This window comes from Ictidomys tridecemlineatus, chromosome 4 (assembly GCF_052094955.1).
Source record: "Ictidomys tridecemlineatus isolate mIctTri1 chromosome 4, mIctTri1.hap1, whole genome shotgun sequence".
Taxonomy (NCBI): Eukaryota; Metazoa; Chordata; class Mammalia; order Rodentia; family Sciuridae; genus Ictidomys; species Ictidomys tridecemlineatus.
Window position 1 is genome coordinate 62796453 of NC_135480.1, and position 25403 is coordinate 62821855.

A 25403-nucleotide genomic window follows, 5' to 3' on the forward strand; every position below is an offset into this window, starting at 1 on the left:
AGTTTCAAAGTTTCTTCTGCAGGCCTTCTTTCCTAAGATGCTGGCCCTCTGAGTCTGGAGATCTCCATTTGTGAGGGAGACGTAGAAGGGTTTAGGCAGCCAGGGCAAGATGGAGAGTGAGGAGGTCAGAGGCAGGGCTAGAATAAAGGAGCATAGAGAGGACCTTCTAAGGAGGTCAACTTCCAACAAAACTGCTCATGAACACAAGCCAGGGACCCAATCAGACAGACACTTCTGTACTCATGCTCTGAAGCAGGGGATCCAATTAAAAAAAAACTAAGATAGACTAGAGGATACAAGGGGCACCAATCAATAATGGTGGCGAGATTGAGGAGATAAAGGAGGAAATTCCAGAGATCATAAAAGAACAAGCCAAAAGGGACCCCTTCTCTCTAGAAAAGTCTGTTTCTGTCGCTTTTGCAATAAACCTGCCACTTGCTTGCTCTCTCTGTGTCCTGTTCTCCAATTCTTTACTGAATGGAGAAACAAACCCAGCACTCCTAGACAGTTAACACCTACATATAGGTAAACTGCTCTTCATCCCATTTTTGGGATGATATGGGGATGAACAGGAAGAAAGAGGAAGGTCAGCCTTATCTATCTATCCCTTTCCTTCTTTCCCCCTCTCCTCCACTCCTCTCCCCTTTTCTCCCAGGGATTGAACCCAGGGGCACTTAACCCCTGAGCCACATCCCTAGCCCTTTTTATTTATTTTTTAATTTGAGACAGGGTCTCTCAGTTACTTAGGACCTCGCTAAATTGCTGAGGCTAGCTTTGAACCTGTGATCCTGCTGCCCCAGCCTCTGGAGCCACTGGGATTACAGGCCTGTGCCACAGGCTCCCATTGGAATTGTGATCCTATGGCTCCCACTGCTGGCAGTACCTGGCACTTATATCCTACCATTTTTTGTCTGGTTTCTGCAAATACTTGGGCTGATTGATTCTGGGGAACTGCTGCGTTCTCAAGATAAGGCCCTTGTGTTAAACCTCATCCTTAAGGAGGAGAGAGTAAGGTTATGATCCTCCTGCTTCAGGAATGGGAGTAGCTGGGATTACAGGTATGTGCCAACCATGCCTGGCTTCCTCGTTTCTTTTTTATATATATTTTTTTAGATGTTGATGGACCTTTATTTCATTCATTTATTTACAGGTATGTGCCAACCATGCCTGGCTTCCTTGTTTCTTTTTTATATTTTTTTTAGATGTTGATGGACCTTTCTTTGTTTCTTATTCCATTGTTTTCCCTCTAAAATCTCACTGCCTTTAATATAATTAAATTTAGGACAATAAACACTTATTGAGAAATTATTAGATGCTAATGCTGTTATATTATGAAGATGGTAGTTCTAAAATTCTACTAAGTTACTTGTTTAAGCAAACCTTGTCTTGGAATCTTTACGGACTTGTTTCCTATTCACGCTTTCCATTAACATAAAGCTGGTTTTAAATTTCGGCCTTTTTTTGGTGAAGGGATAATAGAGTCTAACAAGATTTTTTTTTTTTAAGATTAAAAACTTCATTCTACGAGAGGTTTATAAGAGGAAAGACTGAGGCTCCTAAAGATTAAGTATTTAGTCTTGATCTTTGGTAGCACAGCTGAAGTTCGAAGCCTCGCCTTGCTCAGGCCCTCCTTCCCAGCTCCTCACTTCCGTTTTCTCTTACTAGCTCCACCCACTCCAGCCTGCGCAGTCTCCATGACAAGTTTGACCCTCGGACGGCTGCCGTAGCGCGTCGCCTCCGTTGCTGTGGGAAACGACCCGCGACCTGGGAGGAAGCGAAGTTGTTTCCCGCCGGCGGGAGCTGTGGCTGTGGTTGAGAGAAGGGCTCGGAGCGGGCGTGGGCCAGCGCTGCAGCACGATGGCGGACCAGCTTTATCTGGAGAATATAGACGAGTTCGTCACGGACCAGAACAAGATAGTGAGGAGCTAGGACTGGGAATGTGGGCGTGCGAGCGGGGTCTTGGGCCCGGCCAGGGCAGCGGGGCCCTTGACTCCTGTGCTAGTAGCCTCGTGGGGATTGGACGAGGGGAGGTAGGTCACCACCCCTCGTGCCCCAGAAAGAGCGAGGACTTTCGCGGGGAGATCCTCTGGCTTACGCTCAAGTCCACAGGTCTTGGGCGGTCGTGTGGGAACTGAGCACCCGGCCGGTGCCACCGAGGTCAACGCGGAGGGCGGGGCGTTGATTGAGAACATTTGTAAGGGTACATCTAGCTTTTCAGGTGGTTGATGTCCAGAGTCCCAGGTTGAGGAAATTGTGTCTTGGTTAAGTGACAAGTTGTGTAATCCCAAGACGGTTTCCTCTTCCTGGAAATTTAAATATTGATAGTGGTTTGCCCCGCCTAATGGGGGTTGGCGTAAAGATCAAGTGAGAGGACGGATCTGAGCGCTCTTTGCAAACTGTGATGATTGACTGTTTACTTTGGTAGACTTTGCAGTGATCTAAACGCCCTTCAGGTGGGTGGTAGTACCCCTACAGGAAAAAATTTAAACAGGTCAAATAAATTGTTTATTTACAGTTAGTAAGGGATAGGTACTTTTGGAACCCAAGTCTGTCTCCTCCATTAATGCTATACTGCCTTTGCCTGACCTATTAGTTTTATTTTGGGAAGCTCAGCATTTTGAATAGGAAGAGACTTCGAGAGAAGAGGTTTGCTGGATCAAGGAAGAATGCAGAATTGATGCCAGTAATTCCCAATCTAACCACTGATATAGTTTATCCATTTTACTCATTCATTTCCTGACCCTCCACACCTGTGTCTTTTAATGTTTGTATGGCTGCAACTTTCCCTAAAAGTTTTAAGTCATACACTTGAGAATCATCTAGTTTCTGGGTGAGTTTTGGGATAGTTTTGGGTAGTGGCCCCACCAGAGACAGAATGTGAAAAAAGGGCATAAGTAAAACAAGGAATGTGAGGGAAATGAGTTTTTTAAATGCATATTCCACTTACTATTTTAGATTCTTCTACATTAATCAGTTTGTGAAAACAGACTTCCTAGTATTTGCAAGACAAATATGTTGGTTCAATTTGCCCAGATAGAGGGTTCTTCTAAACTATAGTGGCATCTATTGTAATTTATAAGGAAATCAGGCCCTTGGGAATTTTCTGCACACTGAAGTCATCTAATAAAACATTTTGAATATTGCTGTTTCTTGCAGGTGACATACAAATGGCTGAGCTATACGCTAGGAGTTCATGTTAACCAGGCCAAACAGTAAGTTCAGTTTACTTCCAATTTTAATGACATTGGAGTTTTTTTGTTTTGTTTATTTTGATTTTCATGACTACACATAGCCCCTAGGTTAGAACTGATTTTTTTCTCCTGGATAAATGGGAAATAATATTATTTTTAATAACTTTTATTTCTATAGGGGGGTTAGTGGGCTTGTATATGAATATGTGGTGATAAATTTTGCTAGATTTAGTTGCAGTCTTGGCCTCTGGTTAGCATCACTTTATTATTTCGAATGTATTAAATGGACTTGCCAGTTCTGTTTATAACTCAAATTTATATATCTGTTATCTTACATCTTTACTACATTTTCACTGTACTTCTTAGGCTTATTTTGGGGTGTTATTGAAGTACTATCATAAGGAGGTCAACAGGTGTTTGACAGCTGTATAATAGTATATGACAAGAAAACTAAGTGAAACTACAAAGGGAGTGTTTAAGATGATGCAGAGCATTTTTGAATTTTACTATATGAGTTTTCCTCACTGAAACTTGTGGTCCAACTTGAGCCCAGGAGGGGAATAGCAAGCTTTTGATTTAACTCTAGAATTTTTCAGCCTGCAAAAGTGCACACATATTGAACACATTTACTTTGTTTTATTCCTTATGGTAGCCCGGTTTTTGTCTGTTCCTTGAGTGATAGGAGTTTTCTCTGAATCATAAAAACATTCCACAAGAATTAAAAAGTCCCTAATCTCTAGAGCAGGTTGATTTGACTTTGTTGGGTTAATGTTAGGTCTAGGAGACTGATTTTGGCTGTGATGTTTAAGCTTTTAAGACCTGCAGCTATTAGCCCTGGAATAGACTTGAGCTGGTTTTGAATGCAAAGACCGTGGTGCTGGTCTAAACCTAAGAGCTTCAGTGACTTTGATTATAGACATCTATAAAAGTCATTGCAATTATGAATGTGTAGATATCAAATGAAGCAACTGTTACTATATATATACACACAAACACACACATACACACCTGTTGGAGTTTAAAAATGCATATTAAAGGTTAGAGTTTCTAAACTAAAGATGCTTATAATTTTACTGTCGCTAAACTGATTATATATCATTTTTTATAGCTTAACACTGTCTAGCTCCTGCCTTTCTGTTCAACTTAATCCTATTCTACTCTCTACCTCACCTGTTGTCTTCTTCAAATATACAAAATTTATTCTCATCGTAGGACCTTTGTACTAGTTCTTCTGCCTGCCATGGTCCTCTTCCAGCTTTCCTCTTTCTTCAGGTTTCAACTCAGATTTCATGTTATATGTAATAAGCTTTCCCTAATGCTCTGTTTCAAGTGTTTCACCTCTTCTTAATTGTTGTCACATCATCCTATTAATTTTCTTCATAATTCTTTTTTGTACCTGGAATTGAACCCAAGGGTGAACCACATCCCCAGCCCCCTTTTTATATTTTATTTAGAAACAGGATCTCACTGAGTTGCTTAGAGCTTCACTAAGTTTCAGAGGCAGGCTTTGAACTCTCAATCTTCTTGCCTCAGCCTCCCAAGCCACTGGTATTACAGTGGGTGTGGTGGTGCCTAACTCATAATTCATTTAAAAAAAATTTTTTTAGTTGTAGATGGACACAACACCATTATTTCATTTATTTAAATTTATGTGGTGCTGAGTTCAAACCCAGTGCCTCACATGTGCCAGGTGAGCACTCTGCCACTGAGCCACAAACCCAGTCCCTCATACTCATTTTTTAAAAAAAAATTATGGATATAAGGATTTATGGATATATAATTCACACACTATACAATTCACCCATTTAAAGTATACAGTTTAATGGTTTTCAGTATAATCAAAATTGTGCAACTATCACCACAATCAATTTTAGAATTTTTTCATCAAATTGAAATTTCAATTTTCATCACCCCAGAAAGAAATTATATGCCTATTAACAATCACCATTTCCCCAACCTCTTCCTGCCAGCCATAGACAACCATTAATCTTTCTGTCTGTAGATTTGTCTATTCCAGACATTTCATATACATAGAATCATGTACAGTCTAATATATCTGGTTTCTTTCACTTAGTATGTTTTCCAGATTTGTCCAGGTTGCTGCATGCATCGATACTTAATTCTGTTTTATTGCTAAATAATATTCCATTGTATGGTATATGTTTCCACTTAATTAGGCTACCATAAGAAAGCACTACAAAGTAGGTAGCTTAAAACAAATTTATTTACTCAGTTTTGGAGGTTAGAAGGCCAAAGTCAAGGTGTTAGCAGAGCTATGCTCCCTTGGAAACCTGTAAGGAAATTTTTTTCTTACCTTTGTCCACGATCTAGTGGTTTGCTAGCGATCTTTGGCATTTCTTGGCTTGTAGCTACATAATTCCAATCTTTGCCTTCATTGTTATATAATATTCTCCTTGTGTGTCTATCTTCACATAGCCATTTTTTTGTAAGGACACCATAGATGTTGGATTAAGAGCCCATCCAACCACAGTATGATCTGGACTTAATTAATTACAATTGTATTAACCCTATTTCCAAATAAGGTTATATGTTAATGTTATAAGGGTATTGCAAGGGTATTTCTTTTTCAGACTCAATTTAGCCAATAGCATGGATATACTAAATTTAATTTTATCTGTTCATCTGTTAATGGACATTTTAATTGTTTCTACATTTGATTATTATGAATAGCACTGCTGTGAACACCTGTGTACAAATGTTTGTATAAATATATGCTTTTAGTTTTCAAGTATAGTTTCCTCAGATTGGAATTGCTGGATCATATTGCCGTTTAACATTTTGAGGAACTGACAAACTATTTTTTAGAATGGCTGAACCATCTTAATAATCTCACCAACATTGTGTGAGAATTTCAATTTCTCCATATTCTTGCTAGCCCTTTTTATTTATTTTTTAATATATTTTTTAGTTGTAGGTGAACACAATACCTTTGTTTTATTTTTATATGGTGCTGAGGATCGAACCCAGCGCCTCAGACCCTGAGCCACAACCCCAGCCCGCCAACCCTTTTTATTATGTCTTTATTTCACCTCTTTGTAAATATGAAGTAGTATCTCATATAGTCTTAATTTGCATTTTCCTAATGACATTGAACGTCCTTTTATGTACTTATTGGCCATTTGTATAACTTCTTTGGCGGTTGGAGGGGAGTAGGAGACTCAGTGGGATGTGGTTCATGGTAGCTAAGAAGGTGAAGAGAATGATCAAAAGTGTAGGTGGAGTTTTCTCTTGGAATTTTTGAGTTTTTGGCTGTCCTGGTACACGTGATATAAGAACCTTAATTAATGCCTCTTAAAATAAAAGAAAAATGATATCTTTTTGTCATTAAACTATAAATTATTGAGGGGAGTCAGCTGCAACATTTGCTGGAAGAAAGGATAAAAATGAATTAAAGGATTTTATTAAAAGCAACATTTTGCATTTAGTGTTTGGTTCTTACAGGTTAATGAATTTTTTGGATATTGAGTGGTGTAAGTAAGCCGTTTAATTCTGTAGTTATGAAGCAGCATTGAATCTGAGTAATTATTAGCATTAGGATTTCAGAGCTGGGCATTTGTGATCATATACATAATAGAGTTTTTAATATTTTAGAGTAATAAATTCTAAATCTCTTGAAACCCTGAGTCATCTCCACCCCAAAAAGCACATGTATATTTGCTGATACTTTGGTGGTAAGGGTTATACAAGACATGTGAATCCCAGATTAAGAGATTCACTAATCTAGTACAGCATTCCCTTGCATTATCTCAGGATATTAAGAGCCTAGAAAAATTGACTTATCCTGGATCTGTCATAGCTAGATAGATAAGTGACTGAACTTACTCTTGATTCAGCAATGTATTCATTCTAAATCATGGCTCCCATTTTAATGTGGGTTCTGTCCCTCTTATCCTCTTATTAGACTTTTTTTTTTTTTTTTTTTTTTTTTTTTTTTTTTTTTGCTGTGCCAGGGATCTAACCCAGGGGTATGTTTCTTACTGAATCACTATGCCAACTCAAACAAGTTGACTCCTATCCCCAAGTCCAATCTAAAGTCCCTTTTAAAAAAAACCTCTGTTCATGGACTGAACAAAGATCCTGCTTGAATCCAGGGGTACTTTATCACTGAACTATATCCCCAACCCTTTTTATTTTTTATTTTGAGACAAGATCTCATTATCTTGCTGAGGCTGTCCTTGAACTTGTGCACCTCCTAGCTCAGCCTCTTGAGTATTAATTATAGGGATACATCACTTGTGCCTGGCTGCTTTTAAGTCATGAATTAAAAGAGTTTATGAGGTTAAAAACTATTACTAATGAATTACTTTTGTTTCTTTGGAACAGGATGCTATATGATTATGTCGAAAGGAAACGGAGGGAAAATTCAGGAGCCCAACTGCATGTCACCTATTTAGTGTCTGGTAGTATCATTCAGAATGGACATTCCGTGAGTTCTTAGAATTTTATAATGGGCTTATATGTGTTTAAGCTACAAACAGTGTTATAACCTTACATTGGAGAAGAAGAAGAAAACAAGAAGATGATTCAGTATTGTGGAAGTTTTAAGTTCAAAATATTCATCTTAGAGGAGGATTTGAATTTTTAGACTACATCTGAAACTCAAAAAAAGTTTGGGAAATATCTTTTTTTCCCCAATATTTTTTTAGTTGTCTATGGACTTTTTATTGATATGTGGTTCCGAGAATTGAACCCAGTGCCTCTCACATGCTAAGCAAGTGCTCTACCACTGTGCTACAACCCCTGCCTGGGAAATATCTTGGCTGTGATACAGAGGCTGTATCATTATGTAGTTTTCTAGACAACAAGATATTGAGAGATTGCTTCCATTATTCTTTTTTTTTTTTTTTAAGTTATAGATGGACACAATATCTTTATTTTTTTAATGGGGTGCTGAGAATCGAACTTAGTGCCTCAAACGTGCTAAGCAAGTGCTCTACCACTGAGCCACAACCCCAGCCCCCATTATTCTTTATACCTTTCTTCAAGGTATGTTGGAGACAGTGGTCATTAATTTTCATCTTGTTCATATTTCAAGCCACAAATCTAAGTGTTCAAACAAGAAAAAAAAAAGTTTTTTAACTTCATTTTAATTCTGAGCACTCATTTTGGTAGTTGTGTAGCTATGTTTAATGGGTAGGAAATATTGGCCGGGGACTGACCTAATACAGTGCAGAAGCATGGGCTGGAAACACTTTTATTCTCCTACATCTTCTTTTTATATTGTGGTCCAGGTGTTATCTGGTCATTCTAAACACAGGTTACTATTCTGTTTTCATCAACCCAGCAACAAAGCTTTCTCAAATCTGTTGACTTTCTCTTAACTACTTCTGTATGTCCTTCTCAGGGGCATAGAGATTATTCTATTCCCATGCCTTGGTGGGCACTGGAATCTCTGCTGAGATATCTTATTCCATCTCCTGTACCAGGCTAAGCCTTGGGAACAACATTAGTAATACCCCCTCTCTAGCTTCCTCCCAAAAGTAGACACCTTCCTTGCGCTCATCTTCTTCAAGTCTGTGTGATAGTTCTTTTGCTTCTTCCACTACCAGTCCCATGGACCAGGGCTCCTTCTCAGAGATATGTTAATATGTTTCCCTCTTCCCTTTTGACTTGTCCTCAGAATCGTAGGTTTAGAACCCTGACTTGTCTAAATACTGATTCTTTGTTTTTTAGCAAAAGAATTTTAAGCATGTGATGTTTAAAACTGGAATGTTAATTTAGTAATTTATAAGGAGAAACAAAACTCCTCAAGGGATCAAATCCTTGTATTTTCTAGCCAGCATTTTCTGTCCTTATTGGCAAGCTATTTGGCAAGCCAAATGATAATCAAGGTATTTGCAAGTTTAGAATCAGATATCATTATATATCTGAAATAGGAAATTAAGCAGTCTTGATTTATTTACTCTCAAGGATAAACCTGCCACCAGAATTTTCTCTCTGTATGGCTTTTGAATGGATACTGTCAAAGTTTGTAACTGTACGTCATTTTTCTTTTTAGGTTTAACTATATTTGTGTCTCTTTAGGTATGTCAGTACCTTTAAACTAGTCGTAGTTAAGTCTTTTCCTCAGTATTATTGTATTCCCTTAAAATACAGGTTGAGTTTCCCTTTTCTGAAATGCTTGGTACGAGAAGTGTTTCAGATTATGGTTTTTGTTTGTTTATTTCAATATTTGCATGTGCATAATAAGGTATCTTGGGAAATGTGATAAATTCTGATTTAATACCCCCTCTCTGGCTTCCTCCCAAAAGTAGACATCCCCTCTTTGTTCTCATCTTCTTAAAATCTATGTGATGGTTCTTTTGTTTTTTCACCAGCAGTCCCATGGACCAGGGCTCCTTCTCAGAGCCCTCAGTGATAATCTGTGTTGATGGATAACCAGATACCACCTGGAACTTTAATATAAAAAGTCTATACATGAAATTCCTTTGTTTCATATATGTCTTATACACATAGCCTGAAATGTAATCTTATACAGTATTTTAATAATTTTGTGCTTAAGAGCTGGGGACATAGCTCAGTGGTAGAGTGTTTATGTAGCATTTGCAAGGTACTGAGTTCAATCCTTAGCACTATCAAAAGAAAAAGAAGAAACTGCATGAACCAGTGCATGAACTGCATGAATAGAATTTTTTACTTTTGATGCTATACCAGTGCTCAAAAGATTTCAGAATTTATAGCTTTGGGATTTTGAGTTAGGGTTGCTTAACCTATAGTGATTTTGTTTTTGGTCACTGATCTGAGAATTTGTAACAGAGATTCATATGTTGCTATTCATAAAATTTTGAGAGTTCACAGATCTTCTGAATTAGGATTTAAAGTTAAGAATTTATGTTTTCAGATAACATACAGTTTTTACTCCAACTCATTATGGCATGGACTCTTAATTTGGAATCCTTAAATGGTATTAGCAGTTGATCTTTAGGGTTCAGGGGATTCTTAGATGAAATCCTAGGATTTTATTCTAGTTGTGTTCCCCAGTGAATTTTTCTGAGAAAAAATTTCTTCCAAAATATGGATCACCTATCATTAGTTAAAAACTTATAGAAATTCTGTTAGACATCTTCTCGATAATATAACAAAAGACCAGAGATAGTCAACTTAAAAATAGGAAAGGTTTATTTTGGCTCATGGTTTCAGTTTATAGTTGATTGGCCCCATTGCTTTTGGGCCTGTGATGAGGCAGAACATCATTATGGGAATATATGGCAGAGGAAGCCCTCATCTCATGGCTGGATGCAAAAGAGAGGAAGAAAGTATCATCCTACAATCCATTTCAAGGGCAATGCCCTCACTAATCTAAAACTTCCTATTAGGCTCCACTTCTTAAAGTTTCTACCATCAAGCAATAGCACCAAGCTGGGAGCTGAGCCTTTAACCCATGGGCCATCGGAGAACATTGAAAATCCAGCTGTTGGAGAAGTTAAAAATTTTTATGCTGTGCCTTACTTATAGAGGGCCTTCTATTCTAAATTTAAGAGGACATTTAGCTGAGCACAGTGGAACATGCCTATAGTCCCAAGTACATGGGAGATAGAGCAGGAGGAGTCAAGTTTGAAGCAACTTAATAATTGACTCTGTTTCAAAACAAAAAATTAAAAGGGTTGAGGATGAAGCTAAGTGGTAGAGCACCCCTCCTACGTGCTGGATTCAATCCCAGTACTGCAAAAAAAAAAAAAAAAAAAGATTCTGTTCATCTGCTTCATCTGCCAGTCATGGTGGCATAGCTGGATGTGATGGTGTACATCATGCCAATTATCCCAGCAACTGGGAAAGTAAGAAATTGATAGATAGATCCTGAGTATTACGTAGCAGTTAGAAAACTATTCCTTTTTCATTATAGCCACATCTGGATTCATTGATAAATACGTCTTAGTTGATTCATCAGTCCCACATTGAATTATTTGAGTTATTTACAATCTTTGGCTATTGCTAATAGTGCTACAGTGAATAGCTCAGAGTACATGGGTTATGTGTATTTTGGGTGGGGGGGTTACTGGGGATTGAATTCAGGGACACTCAGCCACTGAGCCACATCCCCAGCCCTATTTTCTATTTTATTTAGAGACAGGGTCTCATGAGTTGCTTAGCGCCTTGCTATTGCTGAGGCTGGCTTTGAACTCATAATCCTCCTGCCTCAGCCTCCCAAGCTGCTGAGATTACAGGTATGCACCACCATACCTGGCAGTTGTGTATATTTTTGTTAGTGTGTTTTGAAATTACATTCTTAGAAGTAGGATGGTTGGATCAAAGTATAAATGTATATGTATTTTTTAGTGGGGGGATACTAGGGATTGAATCCAGGGGTCCTCTCCCCACTGAGCTACATCCCAGCCCTTTTATTTTATTTTGAAATAGGGTCTTACTGAGTTTCCCGGATTGGCCTTGAACTTGGGATCCTCCTTCCTCAGCCTCTGGAGATGCTGGGATTATAAGCATGTGTCACTAGGCTGTATATGTACTTTTGTTGATTATTGACGAATACATCTCCATTTCTTATTTTTCCTGAACAGGTATGAAGAGTGCCTGTTTCCACACAGCACATGTTGTCATCTGTGTCAGGGCTATCTGTATTCCTTTTGCTGTGAATTATCTGTAACTCTTGCCCATTTTTCTAAAGGGTCTTCGTTTTTAGTTTTGTGGGTTTTTTTTGTTTTTGTTTTTTTAAGAAACTACTAACCATTTGTGATACTAGTTGCAGATACTTTTCTTACTTAATCATTTGTCTTTGAACTTTTGTTGAAGTTTTGTTTTCATCCAAAAGTTGTTAGTTTTTATGGGTTATTTCAGTTTTTTCTGGATTTGAATCATACATAGGATACTTCCTCATTCTTAGGTTATATTAGATTACAGAAGAATTCATGTATGTTTTCTATTGCATATATGTTTTCATTTTTACTCTTAAATCTCTGATCCATTTAGCATTCTTTATTATTATTATAATTCTCATTTTATTTTTTTCTAAAAGATAGATTTTCTTCACTCTTTAAGGACCTAGCTCTTACATGGGCTTTGGTGGAGGTTATGGGGTGGCACTAGCAGGTCTAAAATGGAGTGGGAGTATTCAGTCCTTCCAGGCTTCATGAGATCGATTCCTGACCACCTTGCTGTGAATGGCATAACTCACACAGTAATGCACCTTTACATGGAGCTTGGGAAACACATAAGCATTAAAATACTTGCTTTAGAAATGTCCCTGATGGCTGAGGTGTTTCAAATGGTGAACTTCTTAATGGCCTGTCCTTGGCATGCACCTGGCACAGTTTGAGCAACAAATAGGCTGCACATGGCTGTGGCTTTTTTGGCCTGACCATTATTTCTTCTTTTTTTGGTATTTCTTCTCCATGGCATGGGCTCTCAATTACCCATAGCCGCAGAACCTCTTCTTCCTTTCAGCCTCTACCCAGACTTCCATGCTCCCTGTTTAGCATTAATTCTGGTGTATGGTATGAGGGGGAAGAAGTAATTTTATCTGGATTTATATGGGAATACAGTACTTCTCATTAAATCACTTAACTAAAAAGCTCTTTCTTCTCACTGATTTGAGATGCTGTATTTTATTTCATTGTAGTATTTATCCCTGTACTCTCATTTTCCTTAACCTTACTAAGAAGTTTTAAAGGAAGCAAATTAAAAATGAATCTGACTTTATTAAACTATAACATACATTTGAATGGTACCATTATTTTCTTAATTTCGCATTTCAAGCACAATTGAATTATTAACAAGGAAACTTCCAGGTTTCAAGTTCTGTTGATGAAGTGTTGTTTCTTTACAGTGCCACAAGGTTGCAGTAGTGAGAGAAGATAAATTGGAAGGTAGGTATTTTAACAGTTTAGTAAGTTTTTCCTTTTTCTTCTTATAGCATCAGTGTTGGTATAATAATAAATCTGCCCCTAACATGTGCATATAATATGTTAGCTATTTAGCCGAAGAACCCTGTGTTCTTTTTATTAGTAGTTTCTGAAACATATTAAAATATGATACTTCATCTGCATAACTTCCCACTAAGTCAATAGCTTCTGACATTTATAAAGCACTTTTATCATAGGATTTTAAACCTCATGACAGACACGCAAAACTGTCATGTATATAATGTGGGCCATCTCACCCACTGTAAAAAGACAGTAGTCTGAATGTTGTGCTGTATTTCATAACACATTTTAGAGAAGAACATTGTAGAATGTTTTTCTAAAAGTCAGAAAGATTAATAAATTAAATAAATCCAACTGGGAGATATAGCTCAGTGTTAGAATGCTTGCCTAGTGGGTTCAAGGTCCTGGATTTGATCCCTAGCATCAAACACACAAAAAGTCTGACTTTCAGTGCTATTAATGCTACTATTCTATTGTTTAAAAGTCCATTTCAAAAAATAATATGACCCTCATGTCCTCATGATCTTGGGTCCATATCTGAAGACAAAACTTCACTGTTGTACCTTGTATATACAAAGGCTCCTGCCAGTGGAGTGCGATTTTTACCAAATTAATTCTGAAATATTCAAAGTGTTGGGAATGTCTGATTTTTCTATCTGGATTTCCACAGTGGAAGCAAAGCAAGCAGGCATTCATCATTTAGTATATGCGTATTGATTATCTATTGTATGCCAAGCTCTATGGTAGGGAATGGGAACATAGAGCAAGTTAGGCCTAACCCCTTCCCTTGTGAAACTTAAATTTATGCTAGTTTTTCTTCTGTAGACTTATCTAGTTAGTTGTATTTTTGTTATATAGTTGCTTTCTCTAAAGTAAAATTGGGCTACATAAACAACTCTTTTCAGGTAGAGATTATTTAGTCTTTATATGCTAGTGTAAGGTTCTTCCCTGACGGGTGGGGGGGAACCCATAGTCATCATCAATCATTAATTAATATTTGCTGAGTGTCTACTGGATGAGCGATAAACTCACAGGTGCTGTACTTAGAAATGATTCACCACCACCTACCTTGTCATAATGTCCCCATTGCAGACAGAAGAGTTGATATTACACTGTATATGTGGCTATTTGGCCTTTTAGAGTTTTTTAGACCACCACAGATTGCAAATGGTTTTAATGGAGAAGGGTTTCTTGTTAAAGTCCCCCATGCTATGAAGTTTGTGTATTAACAGACTGCTTTTCCTGTTGACTTGTAGCAGTGAAGTCCAAGCTAGCTGTGACTGCCAGCATCCATGTGTACAGCATCCAGAAAGCTATGCTAAAGGACAGTGGGCCTCTGTTCAATACTGACTATGACATCCTTAAAAGCAACTTGCAGAACTGCAGCAAGTAAGCTCCTTAATGTTCCTTGTGGGCTTCTTTACGAATTGATTTTGTAAGATGTTTACACAGTGGCTGCCTCTTAAGAGTGAATGCCAAGTCTAGTAAAACCCCATTTATCTTGCAGTAAGACACATGCCTGGTTTTATTAGTACATCATAAGGTGAAAAATAGCAGCCACAACCCATATTGAAAGCCCCAGTGGACTCCCCATAAATCTATTTCTCATATATTTATCCTGTCACCACCACCAGAAATGTTTGTTGTGTCCCCTCATTACTCCCTTACCCTAGTCTCTGCTGTCTAAATTCTACCCATCCTTCAAAAGCTAGTTCAAATATTGTCTTTCAAAAAATTATTCCTAATTTGATGTTCCTCTGCCTTCCATCCAAAAGCATCTCTTTCCTCTGTAGCTAGGATCAGATCTTGGCCATCTTTTGTATCTTCCACAGCACAGAGAGGTAATGGCCTATGATACCTGTACATTTTGGAAATTGATGATTATAGGCTTAAGTTGTACTTTGCTGCTTAATAGCCCAGTGCTTTGGACAAATTACGTAAACTCTTTAAGCTTTGGTTTATTCATCCATAAATTAGGTATAATTTAGCCTGCTTTGTGGGATTTTATTGAGGGTTCAAGTCAATTCCCCAAACATACATAGTGAGCACCTACTGCTTTCACACATACTAAGCAAGGTAATTTGATGTCATTCAGCAATATCTGATGAATCCCTATGAAATACCACACACTATAGATTGAGTATGTGCCAGTGTATTGAGTATGTCCCTTGTTCTAGGGCTAATTGTCTGATGGGAGATGAGCAGTTACAGTACGGCTTGGCAGTGCAATCAGAGGAGGAATAGTGTAAAAAGATATTGAGGATGGGTAGTTCTCCCCACTTCTGGATGAATGAGGCAAGGGGCAAGACAGAGAAGGCTCCCTAAAGTTTAGGACAGCTAAGTTGATGACTGAAGGCCCAGTACAAATAGGCAGGCAAAGAAATGGGAGAGTAAATACAGCTAAGAGAAAACATGCATGTGTGGAACCATGATAATCATCTATGATTGAACTTAGAGTAAGAGGTAAGAAATAATTAGAAGACTAGAGAAGTCTAAAAGGAGTCAGATTATGCTTTAAAATGGAGTTTAGCTTTGATTCTGAGCATCTGGGAACCACTGAAAATTTTCAAACAGGTGGATGAAATGATCATAACCGTACTTTAGAAAGGTGATCCTGGCTATGATGTTGGAGGTCGATCAGAAGGAAGTAATCTGGAGGCAAGGACATGAAAGTGGAGAAATGTCTCAGTGATCCAGTGTGCATTTGACAGTTATCTGAATTGAAGTAATGATATTGGGTGGAGAGGTATGAAGGTTGAAAACTCTTTAAAACCTTTAAGTATGGTAGTGGCTGGGGGTAAGGTGTGTGTGTGGAGGTCACTATTCATGGTGTTAAGGATGATCTCATGTTTCTGGCTTGGTCCTATGAGTACTAAGAGAGAATTTAAGAGAGATTGGCTTTAGGAAAAGAGGGGGAAATGTTGGATTGGATTTTAGACATGTTGAGTTTGAGAAGCCTGTAGGAAATCCCGATGGGAATGTGCATTCCATTTAGATAGGTGAGTCTAGAGCTAACAAATAAAAGCGGTAAAGATAGAGATTTTAGAATCAAAGGAGGTAAGTAAACAGTCAGGCCATGGCAGCAGATATAGTCATGCAGAGACTTATAGAATGGAAGAAAGGCAGAAAGTAAAACTCTAGGCCACAATTAGTAGCTGTGTGACCTTGGGAAAATTGTTTCTCTGTGACTCAGCTTCCTTAGCAGTAAAATTGATCTAATAGTACCATCCTCACAGGGATATAGAGGATTAAATGAATTAAAATATATGAGCTCTTACCAATAGTCTTTGGCACATAGTAAGCACTATTTAGTGACAGTTATTTTTTTTTTAATAGTTGTAGATGGACACAATATTTTTATTTATCTTTATGTGGTGCTGAGGATTGAACCCAGGGCCTCAGCGAGGCAAGCACTCTACCACTGAGCTACAATCCCAGCCCTAGTAATGGTTACTTTTAATGAGATGGTCAGAAAAAGAGGGATGCTAGAGGAAGCAGCCAGAGAAAAGAGGAAAATCGCACAAGTTATTTGGGATTCCAGAAGCTAAAGGAAGTTTCAACAAGGATGGACTGGTAGACGTTGTTAAATGTTGCTGAATAGCCAAGTAAAGTAGGAACTGAAAAGTGTCCACTGGATCTAGAGATAACCTTGACAAGACAGTTTTTCAGGGCAAAGACCAGATGCTAGTCAACCAAGTAAATGGGGGAACAAGGAGAATTGAGACAAACTGATATGAACAACTCTTGGAAAATTTAACCGTGAAAATGGGAGGGAAAGAGAGCAGTAGCTGAGGAGAAGTTGAGATTGAGGAAGGATAATATACAGTTTTAAAGTCAAGAATGCCTTCAAGTTGTATTATTAGGAATCTGTCATAGGAAAAGGTTGAAGGTCCTGGGGTAGATGGGATAACTGATAGAGACTGGTCCTTGAGAAGAAATAGATATAGAATTGCCAAAAATAATTAAGTTTATGAGAATAGGGACTGTGTCTATTTTGTTAACTATATACCCAAAAATAGTGCCTAGCACTTAGTTAGCATTCAGTAATGCTAACTAATGTTCTGTAATAATTGTTTAATAATTGTTCTTTAGTTTGAAACTTTGATTATATAGCTATTCAAATATTTATTAAGTAAATAAATGTAATTATATAGCCAGAGAGTCATAATTTTATAAGTCCAGTGTCTTTTAGGGAAGGATTTCAAGAGTACTCTGATAAGTTTATATAAAATATGTTGTTAGATTTTAAAAATAATCTGCATTAAAATCTTATCATGAGGGCTGGGGATGTGGCTCAAGAGGTAGCGCGCTCGCCTGGCATGCGTGCGGCCCAGGTTCGATTCTCGGCACCACATACAAACAAAGATGTTGTGTTCGCCAATAACTAAAAAATAAACATTAAAATTCTCTCTCTCTCTTTCTCTCTCTCCCTCTCTCACTCTCTCTTTAAGATTTTTTTTTTTTTTTATCATGGCATGTCAAGTTCTTAAAACCAGTTCTGTTATATCTAGCAAGTAAGCAAACAAGAATAAAAGTGACTCACAAGTTCAAAATGAAATTTGCCCAGGGCCCACTAAAATAAACAGGGCAAGTAGAAATGTGGTAATAGGATGCACTTCAGTGAAACTTTACCTAAATTCTTCAAGTATCCTTGGTAGAAATGTGACGAATTTATCTCCAATAAAGAAGTTTGTGTTTGGTCCTGAGAATTATGGGCCAGCTGAGATCTGACTCATGGTTTCATGTATTTTAAGTGCTATGACAGGAAGAAAATTGAAATTTTAGGATTAAGCAGATTCTTCACTCTTCAGACATGCTCCCAACCTAACTTGGTCTCTTCCTCATTGCCAGTTCCTGGTTTTGACCCTAAGGTGTGGAATGCAGACCAAACGGGGAAAGAGTTGTCTGAGGGCCAACTTTATATGTTGACAACGAAATAAAACATTGCCCTTTTCCTTGTGCATGGAAGCACTGCAAGGCCAGAGAGGAAAAACAGTGGGTGAAAGTAAATGTTTTCCGTCTGTTCTTAGCTCTGATACACCAAAGATGTGTTTTAATGTAGGGTTTTCTGCTGGGATCATAATGAATCAGTGTAAGATATTTGGAGCTGTAAACTCTAGCTTTAGGGCTTTTCAAGTCTAATGTTATTTCTGAAATGAAATGATATATTAGGGATTTTTTTCCATAGGCCACTGATTCCAGCAGTTAATCTTGAAATCTTCCCCATCTCCCACTCCAAATTGAGGTGATACACTAAAGAAGGGAGACAAACCAGAAACCTCACTTTTAGTGGCTTAAATAGTCTTTCTTTCAACATGTTTTTTCTGACACTTGCTGTATGTCAGATTTTGTGTCAGGTGACTGGAATATGAAAGATGAATAAGATCTTCAGGGAACTCTCACCTACCCCATTAAGCAACAAACTAGGGGAAGCAAAATGTTTTGATATGGAAAGTTGAAGAACTTTGCTTTATGTAGAGCCCTTTGTGAAAACTGAATCAGTTACCCATTCACAATGTGTAACATTACATTATATATTTGTGTGAAGTAGGCATACCTACAATTTAGAGAATAAGAGATGAATATTTCTTTTAATAGCCATGCAAACCATTCACCATATTCCTTCACTTGACCTTCAGCATAATACTTGTCTGCTGTTGCTAGTTGGTACTATTAGAAATTAGTAGCAAATGTTTGACTTCATAATGGCTGCCATTCTTACTGGAGTGAGATGGTATCTTAGAGTGGTTTTAATTTGCATTTCTCTGATTGGTAGAGAAATGCAAATTAAATTATGAAGTCAAACAATAATAAGTGCTGGCGAGGATGTGGGGGAAAAGGTATACTTGTACATTGCTGGTGGGACTGCAAATTGGTGCAGCCAATTTGGAGGGCAGTATGGAGATTCCTTGGAAAGCTGGGAATGGAACCACCATTTGACCCAGCTATTCCCCTTCTTGGACTATACCCAAAAGACCTAAAAAGAGCATACTACAGGGACACAGCTACATCAGTGTTCATATCAGCACAATTCTCAATAGCTAGACTGTGGAACTAATCCAGATGCCTTCAACAGATGAATGGATTAAAAAAACGTGGCATTTATACACAATGGAACATTACTCATCACTAAAAAATAACAAAATCATGGCATTTGCAGGGAAATGGATGGCACTAGAGCAGATTATGCTAAGCAAAATTAGCCAATCCCTAAAAAACAAATGCCGAATGTCTTCTCTGATATAAGGGAGGTGACTCAAAACAGAGTAGGAAGGAAGAGCATCAGAAGAAGATTACCACGAAACAAGGAAAAGAGGTGGGAGGGAATGGGAGGGAGAAGGGGAATTGCACGGAAGACGGAAGGAGACCCTCACGGTTTCACAAAATACATATATGATAGTGTGAGGGGGAAGGGAAGAAAAAAAAGAGATAAGTGTCACAGTAGAATGGGTGGAGAATAGTGATGGGGGGGATAGGGAGGGCAGCAGAATACAACTGACACTAGGATTGCTGTATGTATACACAGGATGTATAACCAATGTGATCCTGCAATATGTACACTAGAAAAATGAGAATTCATACCCTGTTTGAATCAAATGTATGATATGTCAAGATCATTGTATTGTCTTGAGCAACTAATACAAAAAAAAAAAAGGAAGAAATTAGTAGCAAATGGCTGTGAAGGACCGCAAGTTATAAGAGCCAGTAACTCTGTTTCTAGCTTCCATGTTTTAAAGCATGACCACTCTGGCCAGGAGAGTTGCCAGGAAATGTGTTAATATTTAGAGCTTTTAGTTTTTATTTTGTTTTTTGGGTACTAGAGATTGAACTCAGGGGCACTCGACCACTGGGCAGCATCCCCAGCCCTATTTTGTATTTTATTTAGAGACAGGGTCTCACTGAGTTGCCTAGTGCCTCGCTGTTGCTGAGGCTGGCTTTGAACTTGCAATCCTCCTGCCTCAGCTCCCAAGCTGCTGGAATTACAGGCATGCACCACTGCACCCTACTGAGCTTTTAATTTTGATTCAGTCAATAGTTTTTGCGTATCTGTCCTTATAAGAGGAAGGTCCTTAAATAAGGGATAACCATTTGGTTTCCTAAGGATGGTAAAATTATTAAATCTTTTATTATTGTTTTGTATATTCTTATTTTTTTTAATTAGGATTTTTTTTCAAAAAAGCAAGAGTATTCAATAAGGTATTCCAAATACCTTATTTGATTCCAAATCTAGCTCTATTACTAACTAGATGGATAACTTAGAACAGATCACTTATTTCTCTCCAGTTATTTATCTAAATGAAAATTTTGTACAAAAGTTTTTCCAAAATCCATTCTAGTTCTAACATTCCCTAGTTTTATAATATTAGGGGTTAGAAGGTACTATGTGAAAGAAACAAGAGTTTGAAAATAAGATTTTGATACTGGCATCAATTTAATATTACCATTTTGTCTTTAGGTTTAGTGCCATACAATGTGCAGCTGCGGTCCCTAGAGCTCCCACAGAATCCTCATCTTCTAGCAATTTTGAACAGTCAAATCTTCAGGCATCCAGTGAGACACAAGCCAGTAATGATCTGACAACCAATGGTCATGGCCCACCTGCCTCCAAACAGGCTTCCCAGCAGCCCAAGGGAATTATGGGAATGTTTGCCTCCAAAGCTGCTTCTAAAAGCCAAGATACAAACAAGGAGACCAAAATAGAGACTAAAGAAGTAACAAATGTAAGTCTTCTTTGAAAATGGACCTTTATTACAGTGTGGAATGTTATCCAGGAAAGCATTACTAGTGTCCTTGGTAGTTTAATTATGTAAGGTTCTGACATTTAGTTCTGATTTTTCTACCACTTTGATCCCTGTAATACTGTATTCTCAAATCCTTTTTCTTAGGCTGATAACTTGTCACTGATGCTTGCATTCCCTTTCTATAAAATAGTAATGCCTACCCTATACACACTGTAAGATTATTATGAGAGCCCGTTGAAATAATGCATGTGAAAATGCCTCAAAAATTACAAAGTGTATTATCAATGTGTCATTTTGAGAATATCTTATATTCTGGTCTTTGACATATATACCTTCCTAGTGTAGTTAACGTTTTTATTTTATGCATCTTTTCTTTCTCTTTTCTTCATGTTTTTTATTGATTAGTCACCTAAACTCACTTATTTGGGTATTGACTTAATAAAAATATCAGGTGCCATTTAAAATATTCAGGAAAGTATGGCATTGTTACTATTGTTATCATCACTGTCATTTTCAAGCTTTAGCTCTGGGAGAGGAAAAGAGGGGTGGAGGGAAACAAAACATTTATTGAGGTTCTGTTGTAGGCCAGTGGTTTGATCTTTGCTTAAATCCTCCTTTTTAAAAAAATATTTATTCACAATACCTTTATTTCACTCTTTTAATTTTTACGTGGTGCTGAGGATCAAACCCAGGGTCCCGCTCGTGTGAGACGAGTGCTGTACTGCTGAGCCACAACCCCAGCCCTTAAATCCTCTTATCAATTCTTTTTGGATCTTAGCATTTTTATATTATATGTAATAAAACTAAAGCCTAAACTTATAACTTTCGTAGAGGTTATACTGCTGTTAAATGTAGAACCAGGGCCAGGATTGTGGCTCAGTGGTAGAGCACTTGCCTAGCATGCATGAGGCATCAGGTTCGATCCCTGGCACCACATAAAAATAAACAAATAAAATGAAAGTGGAAAAAAAAAAGTAGAACCAGGATTCAAGTCTACTTATGATTATTAAAAACGTAATATTTTGTTTCCCTCTTTGTTTGCTGTATTGCTTCTGATCTTTTTTAATCCTCTTAATCTAAATTGTTGTAAAATATGCTCAAGAAAAACCTAAACATATCCATGGATGATAATAATTTTTATAAGAACTATGAGAAGTAAAGCTTTGGAAATTAACATTTGATACTATTATCTAATGCTTACACATTTTCACATGATTACATAGAGTCTGTACCACTGGCCAGTGCTCTGTTATTGAAGAGATTGTTCAAGACAATGCTACTTTAAGAGGAGCCTAAACACTAGAAAAAAAATCATGTGTTTTCTTTTCCATGTTTTTAGGCATCTTCAACAGGCAGCAAAGTACCAGGAAAGGGGAATGTGATGAGCAATTTTTTTGGAAAAGCTGCTATGAGTAAGCATGTTTTTATTTTCCTTTGACTAATAAGTGAATGTTAATGAAATAACATTTTAAACCTGAGATGAATGCCATCTTATCCAGTTTTTGCCTATCCAGGCACTCCTGCTTCCTTACATACATTTGCAATATACTAATCATATGTTGATGAAAGTAATGAACTGCCAAAGTGAATTTTCTGGGTTAGCTGGGCTCAGTTGAGATATCTTGGAGGGTAGTTTACTATTTGAACTTCTACTTACTGCCTTGACAAACAAGAATGCTATACTTACTTTATAAGCCTCTTGAAAATGGATGTTCAAAACAAAAGGGAGCGTGCCTGTTTACACAGTATAATGTTGAGGTCAGTGTCATTGATATTGCCATCACTTTGCTTGTATGACTTTAATTAGTCCTGTGTACCAAAGGGCCTCAAAAGCAAATCTGTTGCCTTTCTTTAGTTATTTTTTAATTGGTTCTTCTTATTTATACATGACAGTAGAATCCATTTTGATAAAATTATACAAGTATGGAATATATCTTATTCTAATTAGGACCCCATTCTTGTGGGTGGGCATGATGGTGAGATTCACTTAGGTATTTTCATATGTGTACATAGGAAAATTATGTTAGATTTATTCTACTGTCTTTCCTTTTCCTATTCCCCCTTCCTTCATTTTGTTCCCCTTTGTCTAATCTACTGAATTTCTCCTCTTCCTCTCCCCCCCCCCCTTAATTATTGTTTAGCTTCCACAAATCAGTGAAAATTTGTAACCTTTGGTTTTTTTATACTGCCTATTTCACTTAATATGATAGTCTCCAGTTTAATCCACTTGCCAGCAAATGTCATAATTTCATTCTTCTTTATGGCTGAATAATATTTCATTGTGCACATATAGCATACTTTCTTTACCCATTCATCTGTTGACGGGCATCTAAGTTGGTTCCATAGCTTAGCTATTTGTGAATTGTGCTGCTAAAAACACTGATGTGGCTGGGTCACTGTAGTATGTTATTTTTAAGTCCTCTGGGTCAAATGGTCCTTTCATTCCTAGTTTTTTGAGGGATCTCTATACTGCTTTTCAGAGTGGTTGCACCAATTTGCAGTCCCACCAAAAATGTATGAATGGGTCTCCTAATTAGAATAAGATATATTCCATGCTTGTATAATTTTATCAAAATGGATTCTACTACCATGTATAACTAAGAAGAACTAATTTTAAAAAGCAGGGAAAGCATTCTTGCCAACATGTGTTGTTACTTATATTCTGGATAATTGCCAGTCTGACTGGAGTAAGATGAAATCTCAGTGTAGTTTTTTTTTTTTTTTTTTTACTTATTTTTTTGTACTAGGATTGAACCCAGGGATGCTCAACCACTGAGCCACATCCCAGTTATATGTGTTTGTGAAATGTGTGTGTGTGTATTTATTTATTTAAAAAAATATATATGTATATATACACACACACAAATATATATATATATTATATATTTTTTTATTATATATATATATATAAAAATTTTGAGACAGGGTCTCATTAAGTTGCTGAGGCTGACATTGAAATCATGATCCTCCTGCCTCTACCTCCCAGGCTGCTGGGATTATAGATGTGCGCCATTGGGCCCATCACAGTGTAGTTTTAATTTGCATTTCTCCAATTGCTAGTGATGATGAAGATTTTTTCATAATATTTGTTGATCATTCACTTAAGTATTCACAATAATGAATTAGACCTCATTATGATTTTGACAAGGCCAAGTAGTAATGGTCATTTAAACATAGTTTTTGGGAAACCAGAACTCTCCCATATTTAGAATAATAATAAGTCTTTCTTTTGGAAAAAAAATCAATTGTCACTTTTTTTTTTTTTTTTTTTTTTTACTTCTAATATCAAGTACACAACCTCTGAGGATATGTGACAAAATACTAGGATAGGAACAACTCAAGAGCAGCAGAATAATTATGGCACACTTCCCTGGAGTCTCAGTTTTGTGAAGAGTTTTTAGGGAAAAATTTTGTTACATGCCCATGCAAGGAAAATTAGTCAAATCCTACCTCTGATGGCCAAATTGGTAGCCAAGGAAGGGACTAAGGTAATAGTGTCTTGTTTGCCATGAAATCTATCAAAGAACAACATTTGTGTTCTGAAAGCATATAGAAAATGTTATACTTTCAGGTTATTAGAAACAACATTTGTATTATTACAGGCACAATGCATCAAAGGGCTTCTGTGAAAACACATCATGCTGATGTCACTGTACTGGGCTACCCAATACCCAAGCAAATTATGGTTTCTTGGCAATTTTGATGAGACCCAGGAGTTGGTGGTGGTTTTATGTTTGTAACCTTAAGAAACAGTGATTTTTTTAAATTAGTATTTTAAAAATACATAAGATACTTGAATATTTGCTTGTTTCGAAAAAAATACCAAACTGTACATAAAAATAGACTTATTTATTCATGTGTTTATTTAACAAATATTGATTGAGCACCTACTGTGTGTACTGGTGGTACAATGTTAAACAAAAGACAAAAGGCCCTTGGCTGTAATGTTTTACTAGGAGAAGACACACAAATGGGAAAGAGAAATATATGAAAAAAATAAAATAATCAGTGTAATTGCTAGACAGATGTTATGATAACATGTAATAGAGGAAGAGGGAAAACCTGGACAAAGTAAGAAAATTATTCACCTAATAAAAGAATCACTTACAAAGTTGATTTATTTAACAGATGTTCTTAAAGGCTGAATGTTCAGGGTAAAATTATGATTTTTTAATTGCATTTGACACATGACAAGATCATTGCAATGAAAATGAGCTCTAGAGTTGGATGAAGAGAGTTTATTGTGGGGACTTGAACTATTTAAACTTAATGCTGGATGATAGCAAGTGTTAGCAAGGATGTGGAGAATTTGAACCCTCATACGTTGCTGTGGAGAGTGTAAAATAATGTACTCACTTTGGAAAATGGCTTGTCAATACTTTAAAAAATGAAACCAGAGTTACCCAGTAATTCCATTCCTAGGTATCAGGTGAATTAAAACAGTATTCCTACACAAAAACGTGTACAAAATGTCCATAGCAGCATTTTTCATGATAACCAAAAAGTGGCAACAATCCAAAAATCATTTATCATTAGATGAATGGATAAACAAAATGTGGTATATCCGAACAGTG

At 37.1% G+C, this 25403-nt stretch overlaps 1 protein-coding gene and 1 pseudogene across 3 annotated transcripts in view; one reads left to right on the plus strand and one right to left on the minus strand.

The window, feature by feature from the left end:
* The first annotated feature begins 1678 nt into the window (after positions 1–1678).
* Pold3 (DNA polymerase delta 3, accessory subunit) overlaps positions 1679–25403 on the plus strand; it is a 40485-nt gene continuing 16760 nt past the window's right edge. Inside the window, exons 1-7 of one of the 3 annotated variants that reach the window (XM_021725090.3) lie at positions 1679–1917; positions 3157–3212; positions 7536–7638; positions 12991–13030; positions 14344–14476; positions 20544–20808; positions 22169–22241. In XM_021725090.3, coding sequence (XP_021580765.2) covers positions 1858–1917; positions 3157–3212; positions 7536–7638; positions 12991–13030; positions 14344–14476; positions 20544–20808; positions 22169–22241 — 730 coding nt within the window. In that variant the 5' untranslated portion in view covers positions 1679–1857. Of the gene's footprint in view, positions 2031–3156; positions 3213–7535; positions 7639–12990; positions 13031–14343; positions 14477–20543; positions 20809–22168; positions 22242–25403 lie in introns of all 3 variants that reach the window. The other 2 variants (XM_040284937.2, XM_040284935.2) reach the window with 2 other exon arrangements.
* Positions 12214–12563, minus strand: LOC101958092 (small ribosomal subunit protein eS26 pseudogene; annotated as a pseudogene).